Here is a 13,264-nt window from a genome sequence, read left to right as displayed (position 1 = left end):
GAGATAATATTTGCAAAGTATTTTGGAAATTGCTATATGAATCAATGTTGGCTATTGTTATTAACCATTATTCCCTAGCTTCAGCTACTTTCTTCATGGCCAGCCTCAGGACTTTGAGATCTTTAGGAACTGACTCTCTGACCTTCCCTGGCCCTATTTACCTCTTCCAGGAGTTCGACCACACCTCTTCCCAGCCCACCCATGACCGACCAGAAAACCATCTCTCCATAATCGCAGCCGAGGCTTTCTGTTTCCTCCTCTCCCCCTCAGTCAGTGGGCCAGGGACTCGGTGACTCCAATAACCCCATCTCTCCTTTCTTGTGCAGGAATACCATGAACAACAAGGTTTTCTACCAGCACCCAAATCTGATGAGGGCGTTGGGGATGCATGAAACAGTGATGGAAGTTATGGTCAATGTGTTAGGAGGGGGAGAGTCCAAGGTAAGTCAAAACCGGGACTATTGGGAAGAGAGGTCTATCTAAGCCTGATGCAACAGAGGGAAAAAGGTTTTCAAAGCCGAGTTTGATAGGAAAAATAAGATTCTCAGAAGTTGGGGCTTCAGGGGAAAGAAGGCTCTCAGAACCTGAGTGTAAAAGGGAGAGAGAAAAAATTCAGAGGCTGGGACTTCAGGGGAATGAAGGCTCTCAGCTCCTGAGACACGTAGGTAGGGGAAAAAAATCAGAGCCTGAGATTTTGGGGGAGAAGCTTCCCTTAAGACAGGCTGAGGGAAGAAGACTCTCAGAACTTTGGCCGGCCAGGGAGAAGGCTTTCGCTCACAGCCCGAGGTTGCCTGTCCTCCCTTTAGGAAATCCGCTTCCCCAAAATGGTCACCAGCTGCTGTCGGTTCCTTTGCTATTTCTGTCGCATCAGTCGCCAAAACCAAAGGTCCATGTTTGACCACCTCAGCTATCTGCTGGAGAACAGCGGAATTGGCCTCGGTGAGTCCCCTGCTGCCCTGAGGCCCAGCCCCATCCCCAGGCCCTCCGTGTCCCTCCCCACTCCTGAATCATCCTTCTGTCCCCCGTGCAGGCATGCAGGGCTCCACGCCACTAGACGTGGCGGCTGCCTCGGTCATAGACAACAATGAGTTGGCCCTGGCCCTTCAGGAACAGGACCTGGAAAAGGTAGGGATTCCTTGGACCCACCAGGTCCTCTGAGTGGCCCCCCTGCCCCAACCCTGGCCCCGTGGCCTGAGGGATAATATGACTCTCAGGAAAGTCAGTCCTCCAGCCAAAGGGGAGATTGGACTCTGTCCTCTGAGGGCCACTGGCTAACACAGCTTTGCCCTCACACAGTTCTATACACAGGGCAGCCCCTTTACAGGGAGGAGGTGGGACTTATGGGAACTTCTAGGTCTAAATTCAACGACCCCATGAGAGTCTTGACGTGTATGTGTGTGTGTGTGTGTACATGTGGGGGCCAGGGGGTGGCCTGGATGACCCCATCCCTTTCCCCTTTCCCTTTCAGGTAGTCTCATACCTAGCTGGCTGTGGCCTTCAGAGCTGCCCAATGTTGCTGGCCAAGGGCTACCCTGATATTGGCTGGAACCCCGGTGGCGGGGAGCGCTATCTTGACTTCCTCAGATTTGCGGTCTTTGTTAATGGTGAGGATGCGGAATGTAAGGGAACAGGAGTCCCGGCAGGCTCCATGGAGGGAGGGAGGAAGGCTGGGAAGGGATTGTGTCCGTGAAGTCAGGGCATGAGGTAAGGAGGGCAGCTGACTGGCCTCTGAGGCCTGAACTCTCTACCTGCTCGCCTACCCAACACACACAGGAGAGAGCGTGGAAGAGAATGCCAACGTCGTGGTGCGTCTGCTCATCCGGCGCCCTGAATGCTTTGGTCCAGCCCTGAGAGGAGAGGGAGGCTCAGGGCTGCTGGCCGCTATGGAGGAGGCAATCCGGATCTCAGAGGACCCCGCTCGAGACGGCCCAGGTGTCAGGAAGGACCGGAGGCGGGACCAGTAAGTAACCACAGAATCCCAGAATTAAAAGCAGCCCCCCACCCCAGTTCTGGCAATTCAGGGGGTTTAAACCTTTTCTGTGTCCTGGACTCCCCTAAGAGTCTGGTGAAGCCTGGGTCCCTTCTCACAATCATGCTTTTAAATTCATAAATACACCAAATTATAGAAGAAACCAATTCTATTGAAGTTCAGTTATCAAAATATTTAAAAAAAACAACAACAACCACAATAAAAGTTCACAGACTCCCAGGTTAAGAATCACTGGTCTAGTCGTCCAGTCCTTAAAGGTCCAAACTCATGAGGGGCTCATTACCTCCCGAAGTGTGTTTGGACAGGCCAATTAATCTTTTACTAGCTAACATTTGCATAGCACTTAAAAGCTTGTAAAGAGCTTTGCCTAAATTACCTCATTTTATTTTCATAACAATGCCAGGAGGAAGGTATTATTATTATCCCTATTTTGTAGATGGGGAAACTGAGGCAAACAGAGATTAAGTGACTTGCCCAGGGACACTCAGGTAATAAACATCTGAAACAGGATTCGAACTCAGGTGTTCTGATCTCCAGGTCATTTCCGCAACTTCCTGGCTTGTGCCTGTCCCAGCTTAGCCTCATTTTCTCATCAGTCCTCCTACCTCCCCTGGGAGTCCTTGTCTGGTCCACCGCTATTGCTTGAGATTACCTCCCATTTATACCGTATATGTCTTCTACGGATTTGGTTGTTTGCATGCTGTCTCCCCCATTAGACTGTGAGCTCCTTGAGGGCAGGGATTCTTCTTTCTTTATAAAGGCAGTGGATAGAGCTCGAAGCCTGGAGTAAGAAAACCTGAATTCAAATCCAGCCTCAGAAACTTACTAGCTGTGTGACCTTGGGCAAGTCACCTAACCTCTGTCTGCCTCAGTTTCTTCACCTGTAAAATGGGATGTTAACACCACCTACCTCCCAGGGTTGTTGTGAGGACCTCATAAGTTAATGTTTGGAAAACACTTAGCACAATGCTTGGGATATAGCAGGTTCTTAATCAATGGTTGTTGACCGACTAATTGACTTTCTTCACCCAGCCATGGGGGTGAGGAGGCCCCCGAAGAAAACCGTGTGCACCTGGGACATGCCATCATGTCATTCTACTCAGCCCTGATTGACCTGCTGGGACGCTGTGCTCCCGAGACTCATGTGAGTGTCAGGGCGAAGGGGGACAGTTGGGCGGAGGTCATGGCAACGGAACTAGAGGGGAGGGTCAAGGTCTGCCCTTCTCCGTTCCCTTCGCCATCACAGCTGATCCAGGCTGGCAAGGGAGAAGCTCTAAGGATCCGGGCCATCCTGCGCTCCCTGGTGCCCCTGGATGACCTCGTGGGCATTATCAGCCTGCCCCTTCAGATCCCCACCCTGGGGAAAGGTACAGGGATTGGGGAAGAGGTGGGGATTCCTTCAAAGGGAAGATTGGAAGCCGGGCCTCTGGGGATCAGGGACTTGGGGGCAGTTGAATTGGATGGAGTCTAACTATATCCCTCCTGGATGCCCTCTGCCAGATGGGGCCCTGGTGCAGCCCCGGATGTCAGCCTCCTTTGTACCCGACCACAAGGCCCCCATGGTCCTCTTCCTGGACCGCGTCTATGGCATCGATAGTCAGGACTTCCTACTCCACGTACTGGACGTAGGCTTCCTGCCTGACATGCGGGCAGCTGCCTCCCTGGACACGGTGAGTGATCTGCTCCCCACCCCACCCCCAGCCTCACCCCTCCCACAGATCCCCCAAACACTCTTTTAGGGAATGCTTCCCCCATAACACCCCATAATACTCCCTCACATAAGAGCCCAATATAAATCCCCCCTAGAATGCCCACATATATCATTCCTTTATATAATAGCCCCCCATAATCCTCCTGCTAAATCCCCCATGTAACACTGTTACCATGACAACACCACCACCATACCACAGCCCTATAGAGCCTTCCCACTGAGTACATCCTGTCTAGCATTTCTTTTTAATATTTGTCATTTTTAATATCACTTCCATGTCTCACTAGAACCCTCCTTCCTCCCCCTTCCAGAGAGACTCCCTTATAATAAAGATTTTTAAAAAAGAAAACAGTTCAGCAATACATCAACCAGATCAAACAGTGTATGTAGTACCCCCCATCCTAGTCCCCCACACCTTTGTAATGAGTGGAAGGAGGTGCATTCTCTCATTTCTTTGGGGATAAATTTTAACATTAAAACAACTGTTTTATTGACACCTTCCCCCCCATATACTGTCATTTGCCCTTCTTCGAAAAGAACCCTCCCTTCTAACAAATAAACACCCAAGCAAAACTAATCACTACATTGACCACACCTGACCATGCACACCTCATTCCACACCACCACCTCTCTGCCAAGAGGTAGAAGCCATGTTTCCATGTCAGTCCTCTGAAGTCACCATTGGCCCCTGTGCTGATCAGAGTTCTGTTGTCTTTCTGCGTTATTTCATTTCACATTGTTGTGCTTATTGTATAAATTGTTCTCCTGGTTCTGTTTACTTTCCTTGGCATCAGTTCATCTTCACAGCATTTCCACGATACCCCCGGCTAACTCTCTCCAACCAGCACTCCTATAACAGTCCCAGATCTTGCTCCATTTAGCTCTATTTGACCCCCTATATTGATAGCCCCCATATAAGATCCTCATATGATCCCCACATCTCACCTTCTCCTTGGCCTCCCTCATATAAGACCCCCATAGGACCCTCGTGCCATACCTTCTCTTTGGTCTCCCATGTTAACAGCCTCCTGTGTATGACCCCTGTATGACCACAATGCCACACCTTCTTTTCAGCCCCTAATGTTAACAGCTCTTCCATATCACATGCTCTGATCCACCACTATATTAACCGCCCTTTGTATTTCAAGCACTCACATGCTCTATCTAGCACCCCCTCCCCTGTATAACCCTCTGATACTATCCCCATTTGAACTCCCCGTCTTAACAGCCCCTAATAATAGCCTGTATAGTACAGTATAGTACAGTACAGTATAGTATAGTACAGTATAGTATAGTATAGTATAGTATAGTATAGTATAGTATAGTATAGTAAGTATAGTAGCCCCCAAAGAGCCATCCACTCTGCTCTACCCCCTCCCCATTCAGTAACAACCCTAGGCCAATGACTGATTGGGCTCGGTCCCTTAAGTGTCAATGGGAAAAGGGTTGGACATGGGGTTACAGGATCGGCATTTGAATCCCAAACCTGACACAGTACTGGGCCTCAGTCTCTTCATCTGTACCATGTGGGAGCTGGGCTAGGTGACCTCTCCCAGTTGTAGATCTGTGACCCTCCAATGTCCTTCACCAGGCGGCTTTCAGCACCACGGAGATGGCCCTGGCCTTGAACCGCTACCTGTGCACAGCTGTGCTTCCTCTCATCACCAAGTGCGCCCCACTGTTTGCGAGCACAGAGCACCGTGCCATCATGGTGGACTCCATGCTCCACACTGTCTACCGCCTGTCTCGAGGACGCTCTCTCACCAAGGCCCAGCGAGATGTCATTGAGGACTGCCTTATGGCGCTCTGCAGGTGTGTGCAGGGGAGAGCGAGCATTCTGCTGACAGGGCTGTGAATATGGGTGGGAGCGGAGGGGGAAGAGGAAGGGCCAGACCCCATGGAGAGGAGGCGAGGGGACCGCAGCACCAGCCAGATGGGCAGTGACGGGGAGTGGTCAGAGAGAAGGCTCGAGTTGGAGCCAGGAAGACCTGGGTTTAAACCCCGCCCCCTGTGCTGTGTGACTTTAGGCAAATCACTTAGCCTCTCTGAGACTCAGTTTCTCCACCTGGAAAATGTTGATAATACCTTTAATGCCTGCTTCTGAGACTAAGTTATAGGACCCAGTCAGTGGAGAGAGGTTTCACATTAGGAGTTCCTCACACTGATGAAATTGCGAGAATGTCTGGTACATGGTAAGCACTATATAAATGTTAGTTATCACTATAATTATCATTATTATTATCCCTGAAAAAAAATCCCTACCTCATGGGTTAATATTAGGCTCAAGTGACAGAGCCTCCACATCATCATTATTATTACTATTATTATTATCATCCCTGAAGAAATATTTCCTAATTCTCAGGGTTAATATAAGGCTCAAGTGAGAAAGCTTCTACTTTATTATCATCATCATCATCATCATCATCATCATCATCATCATTATTATTATTATTATTATTATTATTATTATTATTATTATTATAACTATTTCAACTGGACCAGCCATTTCATTGGTATAGTGCATGAACAGTGAGGAAGCTCCTTCTCCAAGGCAGAGCACCCCTCCCCTCGCTCTTTATTTTTTCATGAAATATTACATTTTTAACATTAAATTTATTTTTTCTTAATTTTCTTAATTACATGTAAGAACAATTTTTAACATTCTTTTTTAAAATTTTGAGTTTCAAATTCTTTCCCTCCCTTCTTTCCCTCCCCACTCCTTGGGAAGGCAAGCAACTTGATATAGACTCTGCATGTGCAGTTGAGCCTGGGGCAATGACTTCTCCAGAGTCACACAACCCGTTTGGGTTCGAGGTGGCACCTGAACCTAGGTCTTCCTGTCTCCAAAGCTAGCTCTCTTTAGACCCATTGCTTCTCCTCAATGACAACCATTCCTACCTTTACCACTCATGTTAATACCAACAACCCTTTGTCCCTGGCCCCAGGTACATCCGTCCATCCATGCTCCAGCATCTTCTGCGTCGCCTGGTATTTGATGTGCCCATCCTCAACGAGTTTGCCAAGATGCCCCTCAAGGTGCCTGGGCTTGGGGAATGGGGGAAAGGGAAGCTGTAGATGGTCTCTAATCAGCATGTATTCCAAATTGGTGTAGGGTGAGAGTGGACCTGTGATTTCATTGGTCCCAGAGAAATCCGAGGTGAGGAAATTCCCTCTGCCAGCAGAGATTGGCATCCTCTCTGCAACCTGTTGTCTTAGAGAGCTGCCCAGAGGTACTCAGCTAGTGTGTCAGAAATAGGATTTGCACCCAAATCTCCCTGGCTCCATGTCACCTGTTATCCACAGTCCAGATTCTCAAGTGAGCATATCCATTCATCAAATTCCAATTCCATACATATGGATGGCACACCTATAGGTGCCAAGCTCTGTACTGAGTGCTAGGGGAGATATGAAGTGTGGATAAGATGCTAGCCCTACCCTCAGAGTCTAAACTCAACCAGTTAGCTATGATGCAAGATTAATGGGAAAGGTCAGTGAAGACCCAGCTTCTCAAAGAAAATGGCTGGGAAAGGAGAAGGATTTGAGTTGAGACTTTTTGTTTCATTTTAAAATTTTTTTTACTTAAATATATTTTTTCTTGCCACCTTTCACCTCCCCATCCCTATTGGAAAAAAAAAAGAAAAAGAAAAAGAAAACAGAGCCCTTATAATAGAGATGCACACAGTCAAGCAAAACTAATCACTTTTCAAAGGATAAGGAGAAATTCAATGTGGGGAAGGAGGGTGCTCCAGGCAAAAGGTGTCAATAAGCAAATGGATGGAGGTGAACAGATCATGGGGCATTTTCAATGCCTTAGGAGTCTGAGTTAGAATGCAAGAAGGGAAGTGTGAGAGCCTATATCAGATTGCATGCCATCTTGGGGAGGGAGGCAGGGAAAGAGGGGGAGATAATTTAAAACTCAAAGCCTTATCAAAGTGAATGTTGAAAACTAATATATATATATATATATATATGTATGTATATATATATGTATGTATATATATATATGTATGTATATATATATGTATGTATGTATGTATATATATATATATACATATATATATTACATATATAGTCGTTTAGGCAGTTGGGGTTAAGTAAAATGTATTTTAAAAATGAAAGAAAAATATAAAGAAAAAAAGAAAAAGGGAAATGTGGTGTAGTGGATAGAGGGTTTAACTTGAAGTCAGGAAGATTTGGGTTCAAATTCTGCCTCTAATACTCTATGTCCCTGGGCAAGTCATGTAACTTCTATGGACCTCAGTGTCCTCATCTGTAAAATAAAGGTGGGGCTGAGTTTCAGCTGCAAATCTATGCTCCTGGGAAGGAAGGAAGGATGCATGGAAGGAAGTCATATGAGATGTATTCAAAGTCAGGTTGGCGCCATGTTGTGGCAGGCCTTGAATATCAAGCAAAAAAGTCTGAACTTCACCCAATAAATGACATGACCTGCTCTTTGTCCTCTACTCCCTTTTACTCAGTGAAAATGCTCATTTTCAGGGGCAGCTAGGTGGTACAGTGAATAGAGCACCAGCTCTGGAGTCAGGAATAACTGAGTTCAAATTTGACCCTGGGCAAGCCACTAAACCCCAATTGCCTCCGAAAGGGGGGAAAAAATCTAATTTTCATGACCATCTGTACTGGGGAAGGTGATTTTTGCCTCATTTGATTCGGCCCCATGTTCTAAATTGTCAAGGTCTGTCGATGCTGACTCTGCCTTCCAGTGTTAGCTTTCCCTCCATCCATTATGCCATCTGCCAATCTGATGAAGAGTGCCATCGATTCTTTTATCTAAGTCACTGATTAAAAAACAAAACAAAACAAAAAAAAGGACAGGGCCAAACACAGATCCCTGTGGCCCTCCACTGGAGATGACCTTCCATTAATGACTAATTTGGGGGTCCAGCCATTCAGCTAATTCTAACTCCCCTTAATTGTATTTGTTTGTCAGGCTTAAATCCGTCTACAAACATTTATTAAGCAACTACCCTGTGCCAGGCCCTGGGCACCCTGAGATAAAATAAGAAACAATTCCTGCCCTCAAGAAGCTACCTTCTCCTGGAGGAGAAGACATGTGTGCAGATAAACATGTCCATAATCATTTGGATAGGGAGAGAACAGACTGGGGGTCTCAGGGAGTAGCAGAGGGAGATTCTGATGCAGCCCCTCGGCAAGCATCCCCTCACCTTGGCCCAGGATGTGCTGGGGACGCTGCAGTACACGTGAGACCTAGAGTCAGGAAGACCCAAGTTCAAATCTGTCCTCACGCTCTTACTTACCTCTGTCTGCCTCAGTTTCCTTATCTGAAAATGAAGATAATAACAGCACCTGGCTCTCAGGGTTGTTGTGAGGACCACGTGAGGAAATATTGGTAAAGCACTTGGCACAATGCCTGGCACATAGTAGGCCTTATAAATACTTATTTCCTTCCTTTCTTTCTTTCTTCTTTCCTTCCTTCCTTCTTCCCTTCCTCCCTCATTTCCTTCCTTCTTTCCTCCCTTCCTCCCTCATTTCCTTCCTTCTTTCCTCCCTCCCTCTCTTTCTTCTTTCCTCCCTTTCCTCATTTCCTTCCTTCTTTCCTCCCTCCCTCCTGTCCTCCTTCCCTCCCTCTCTTCCTTCCCTCCTTCCTTCCTTCCTCCCCAGCTCCTGACCAATCACTATGAGCGCTGCTGGAAGTACTACTGCCTCCCCACAGGCTGGGCCAACTATGGGGTCACCTCTGAGGAGGAGCTGCATCTGACTCGCAAGCTTTTCTGGGGCATCTTTGAGTCACTGGCCCACAAGGTGGGGGCCCAAGAGGGGAGGCCATGGGCTGGGGTGGGGGGGGGCTCCTGGAGGAAGCCACCGGAATGTCAAGGACCCCAAGATGTGAGGGCGTGGTAACGGGGAAGGCCGAGGGCTGGGAATGACAGCCCTGAGTTATGGAGGGATCAAGAGGGAGGCAAGAGTTCTGAAAGCAAGGTGGGGGAGAAGCAGTGCGGACCCAGAAAGACAGCCAGCAAGAGTCCTAGAGTTCAGCAGGTTGGGAGCATGAAGGGGGATGGGGCCCTTGAACTGTGGGGGTGCAGGGAAGAAGGGAGGGTGTCCATCAGGTTTGAGGAATTGGGATGTGTGTTGGGAGCATTTGAGGGTTCGACCTCTCTGAATCTGGGGTTCATGGAAAAAGCCAGAAAAGAGAGTATTTGATAGTCTTGGAAATTTGAATGTTTAGGGAATGTTATCTTCCGGGCTATTGGGTGTAGGAATTTGAAGCTGCTGAGCCCCGAGAGCTCAGCATGCCCAAGGAGTTGGGTGTTTGCCTCACGCTTGCTGTTTGCATCTGTTAGGTTCCAAAGTGTGAGGGTTTAGGGAAAGAGAAGGGTATTGGGAGGATGTAGTTCTGGGCTCCTGGGTGTAGGATGGGGGTAGGAGTCACTGAGCAAGCTGGGGGTTAAAGGGTCCTGGCTGTAGGGAAGAGGGCATGTCGAGGATGGGGTTACGACTCAGGCTTCCCCCTCCCTGCTTTGAGCAGGCAGGCATTGGGCAGAGCTGGGGCTCTGGCCTCACAGTGACCTGTTGGGCCCCTACAGAAATATGACCCAGAACTCTACCGCATGTCCATGCCGTGCCTGTGCGCCATTGCAGGGGCCCTGCCCCCAGACTATGTGGATGCCTCCTACTCCTCCAAGGCCGAGAAAAAGGCCAGTGTGGACGCAGAGGGCAATTTTGACCCCCGGCCCGTGGAGACACTCAAGTGAGGCCATCTCAGACGTGGAAGGAGGAGGGGAGGCCTTGGGCTGGGAGCATGGGGGAAGAAAAGCAGGGGCAGGGGGCATGTCTCTGGGCATCCCAAACTCCTCCAAACCTCATCCCACTTACCATTCCCTTCCCACCCTCAGTGTGATCATTCCTGAGAAACTTGACTCCTTCATCAACAAATTTGCAGAATATACACATGAGAAGTGGGCATTTGACAAGGTGCTGGCAACAGGTTTCTCCAGCCCCCCAGTCCCCAGATGTTCCTCCACCCTCCCCCAAACCCTTCCTCCACACCCCCTCAAACCCTCCCTGGGACCCCACCAATCTAACTTTCAGGGGCTCCTTCAGCTCTTCCCTAGCACTCTTTCCCACTCCCTACCCAGCTCCTTCTCCCCAGGACCCCGCCAATCTTTCAGGGGCTCCTTTAGCTCTTCGCTAGGACTCCTTCCCACTCCCTACCTGGCTCCTTCTCCCCAGGACCCCGATACAAGGGAAAGAATCAAGGATCCCCTCTGGGATGTCCAGCCTGACAACCTGCCCCTCCAGAAGACTCCCTCCTCAGGGCCCTGGGCTCCCAGTGGACAGATACTGAGACTGACATTTGTTCTTCTCCTGCAGATTCAGAACAATTGGTCATTTGGGGAGAACATTGACGAGGAGCTGAAGACCCACCACATGCTTCGGCCCTACAAGACCTTCTCAGAAAAGGTGCCCAACTCCCCACCCCCAACTTAGGCCCTAGTACCCTAGTCTTGGACCCCAGGCACCAACCTTGACCCCTGCTCACCTCTCAACGATGCCATTCCAACTTCCCTATTCAGACTCTCAGCCCTGGCCAGTAATACTGAGCATGAACTCAGACCCCCAGTCCTGTTTGGGGGCATCTCCTTGGAATGGTCTCTTACTCATGTAGCACTACTTGGCTTCTGGGACTGGCTCCCCAAATCTTCCCCGTCTCCTGTCCTGGGCCCCCTAGAAACCAGCTTCCTCCCTTCTAGCTCCAGACACCTGCAGCTCTGACCAAAGCCCCCACTCTTCCAGGATTAACATGTCTCAGATTGACTATGGTTTCTAGGGCCCTCAACTATTCCCAAGGACAAGGATGCAGATGGGAGGGTGAGAAAGAGACTGGGAGGGGGAGGCAGGAATCAGATCATAGATTAAGAGTTGGAAGGGAATTTAGAGGTCCCAGTCCAGCCCCTCCCTCCACCTTTTGAAGAGAACAGAACCAAGGCCTAGGAGAGTGACATTATTTGCCAAGAGTCACATAGATAGTAGAGGGGCTAAGCTTCAGACCCAGGGCCTCCAGCTCCAAATTCAATGTTCTTTACATTACCCCATGCTGACTTACAAATAGCAGTTAAGGTACGGATTGTCCAGATGTCTCACACTCAAACCTTCTCCCAGGGGTCTGTTGGAATGCTCAGGGAGCTCCTCTGTTGGCTCCTGTGCTCACCCATTTCTTCTTTCTAGTTGACAAACCTAACCAACCTTGGTTTCTTATCCTGGGGTCTTGTGCACATGGATCTCCTTCTCCTCACAAGGTAGTCCCTATCCTAGGCTATTGATCACATGTCTTCCTCCTCCTTAACCCCTGCCCCACCCCAGGACAAGGAGATTTACCGGTGGCCTATCAAGGAGTCGCTGAAGGCCATGATTGCCTGGGAATGGACAGTGGAGAAAGCCCGTGAGGGTGAGGAGGAGAAGGGAGAGAAGAAAACCAAGACCCGCAAGATCTCCCAGAATGCCCCGGTAAGGGAAGTAGGGAGCTGGGCTGAGAGCCAGGACATCGCTGACTCACCCTTCCCCTGGCCCTGAGCATCCCCTCTCTCCCATTTCCAGGCCACCTATGACCCAAGGGAGGGTTATAATCCCCAGCCTCCAGACCTCAGCTGTGTCACCCTGTCCCGGGAACTGCAGGTGAGATGCCCTGAGTCCCTTCCCAGCGCTCCTATCTGAGTTCTAGCTGCAGCCCCCTTCCCCTATGAGCTCTGGCTGCACCCCCTCCCTTGATCAGTTCCGCCTACACCCCCTCCCCTAATGAATTCTGGCTGTACCTCTCCACTCCCGTGATCTCTGGCTACATTCTCACCCATGAGTTCTGGCTACCCCACTCCAGCTCTGGTGGGCTGCTGGGGACATCCATCCTTTGATTCCCAGACCTTAAGAATAGGTGTGGGGCCTGAGTCTGGAAACAGGAGTTTTATTGTTAGAAGGGCTTTGTCCTGGGGAGGGGGAGGGGGGCAGCAGATGGGGGAGGGGACACAAGGTGATGCTAGACCTGTGACTATGAAGCCAAGCCCTGACTGGGCAGCTTCGGAGACTGAAGCTTCCCCATGCCGCCTCCCTGCAGGCCATGGCTGAACAACTGGCTGAGAATTACCACAACACGTGGGGGAGGAAGAAAAAGCAGGAATTAGAGGCCAAGGGTGAGGCCCAACCCTGGGGTCCCTTCCCCCAACTTCCCCCTCCCCTTGGGGAGGCCCAGGTCCTCCAGCTTTGAGAATGCCCCATCCTGGGGACCCCCACACTCCCTGGGATGGTTCTCACTCTGAGGACCCCAAGAGCTCCCCCAGATCTCCCACTTCTGAGGACCCCCACACTCCGTGGGATGGTTCTGATTCTGAGGACCCCAAGAGCTCCCCCAGATCTCCCACTTCTGAGGACCCCCACACTCCCTGGGATGGTTCTCACTCTGAGGACCCCCAGATCTCCCACTTCTGAGGACCCCCACACTCCCTGGGATGGTTCTCACTCTGAGGACCATAAGAGCTCCCCCAGATCTCCCACTTCTGAGGACCCCCACACTCCCTGGGTTGGTTCTCACT

At 49.8% G+C, this 13,264-nt stretch overlaps 1 protein-coding gene across 1 annotated transcript in view; it reads left to right on the top strand.

Annotated features, from left to right (window-relative positions):
- The window catches only part of RYR1 (ryanodine receptor 1), a 92,006-nt gene that overhangs the window by 38,158 nt on the left and 40,584 nt on the right, over positions 1–13,264 (top strand). Inside the window, 17 exon segments of the mRNA XM_020978561.2 lie at positions 327–441; positions 807–939; positions 1,031–1,125; positions 1,469–1,604; positions 1,774–1,960; positions 3,023–3,134; positions 3,237–3,357; positions 3,491–3,660; positions 5,293–5,513; positions 6,647–6,737; positions 9,342–9,482; positions 10,268–10,431; positions 10,577–10,655; positions 11,055–11,144; positions 12,045–12,188; positions 12,279–12,356; positions 12,790–12,865. Coding sequence (XP_020834220.1) covers positions 327–441; positions 807–939; positions 1,031–1,125; positions 1,469–1,604; positions 1,774–1,960; positions 3,023–3,134; positions 3,237–3,357; positions 3,491–3,660; positions 5,293–5,513; positions 6,647–6,737; positions 9,342–9,482; positions 10,268–10,431; positions 10,577–10,655; positions 11,055–11,144; positions 12,045–12,188; positions 12,279–12,356; positions 12,790–12,865 — 2,153 coding nt within the window.

The sequence above is a fragment of the Phascolarctos cinereus genome, unplaced genomic scaffold, assembly GCF_003287225.1.
Source record: "Phascolarctos cinereus isolate Bilbo 61053 unplaced genomic scaffold, phaCin_HiC Scaffold_726;HRSCAF=1367, whole genome shotgun sequence".
NCBI classification, from domain to species: domain Eukaryota; kingdom Metazoa; phylum Chordata; class Mammalia; order Diprotodontia; family Phascolarctidae; genus Phascolarctos; species Phascolarctos cinereus.
This window is presented reverse-complemented; position numbering and strand designations above follow the sequence as displayed.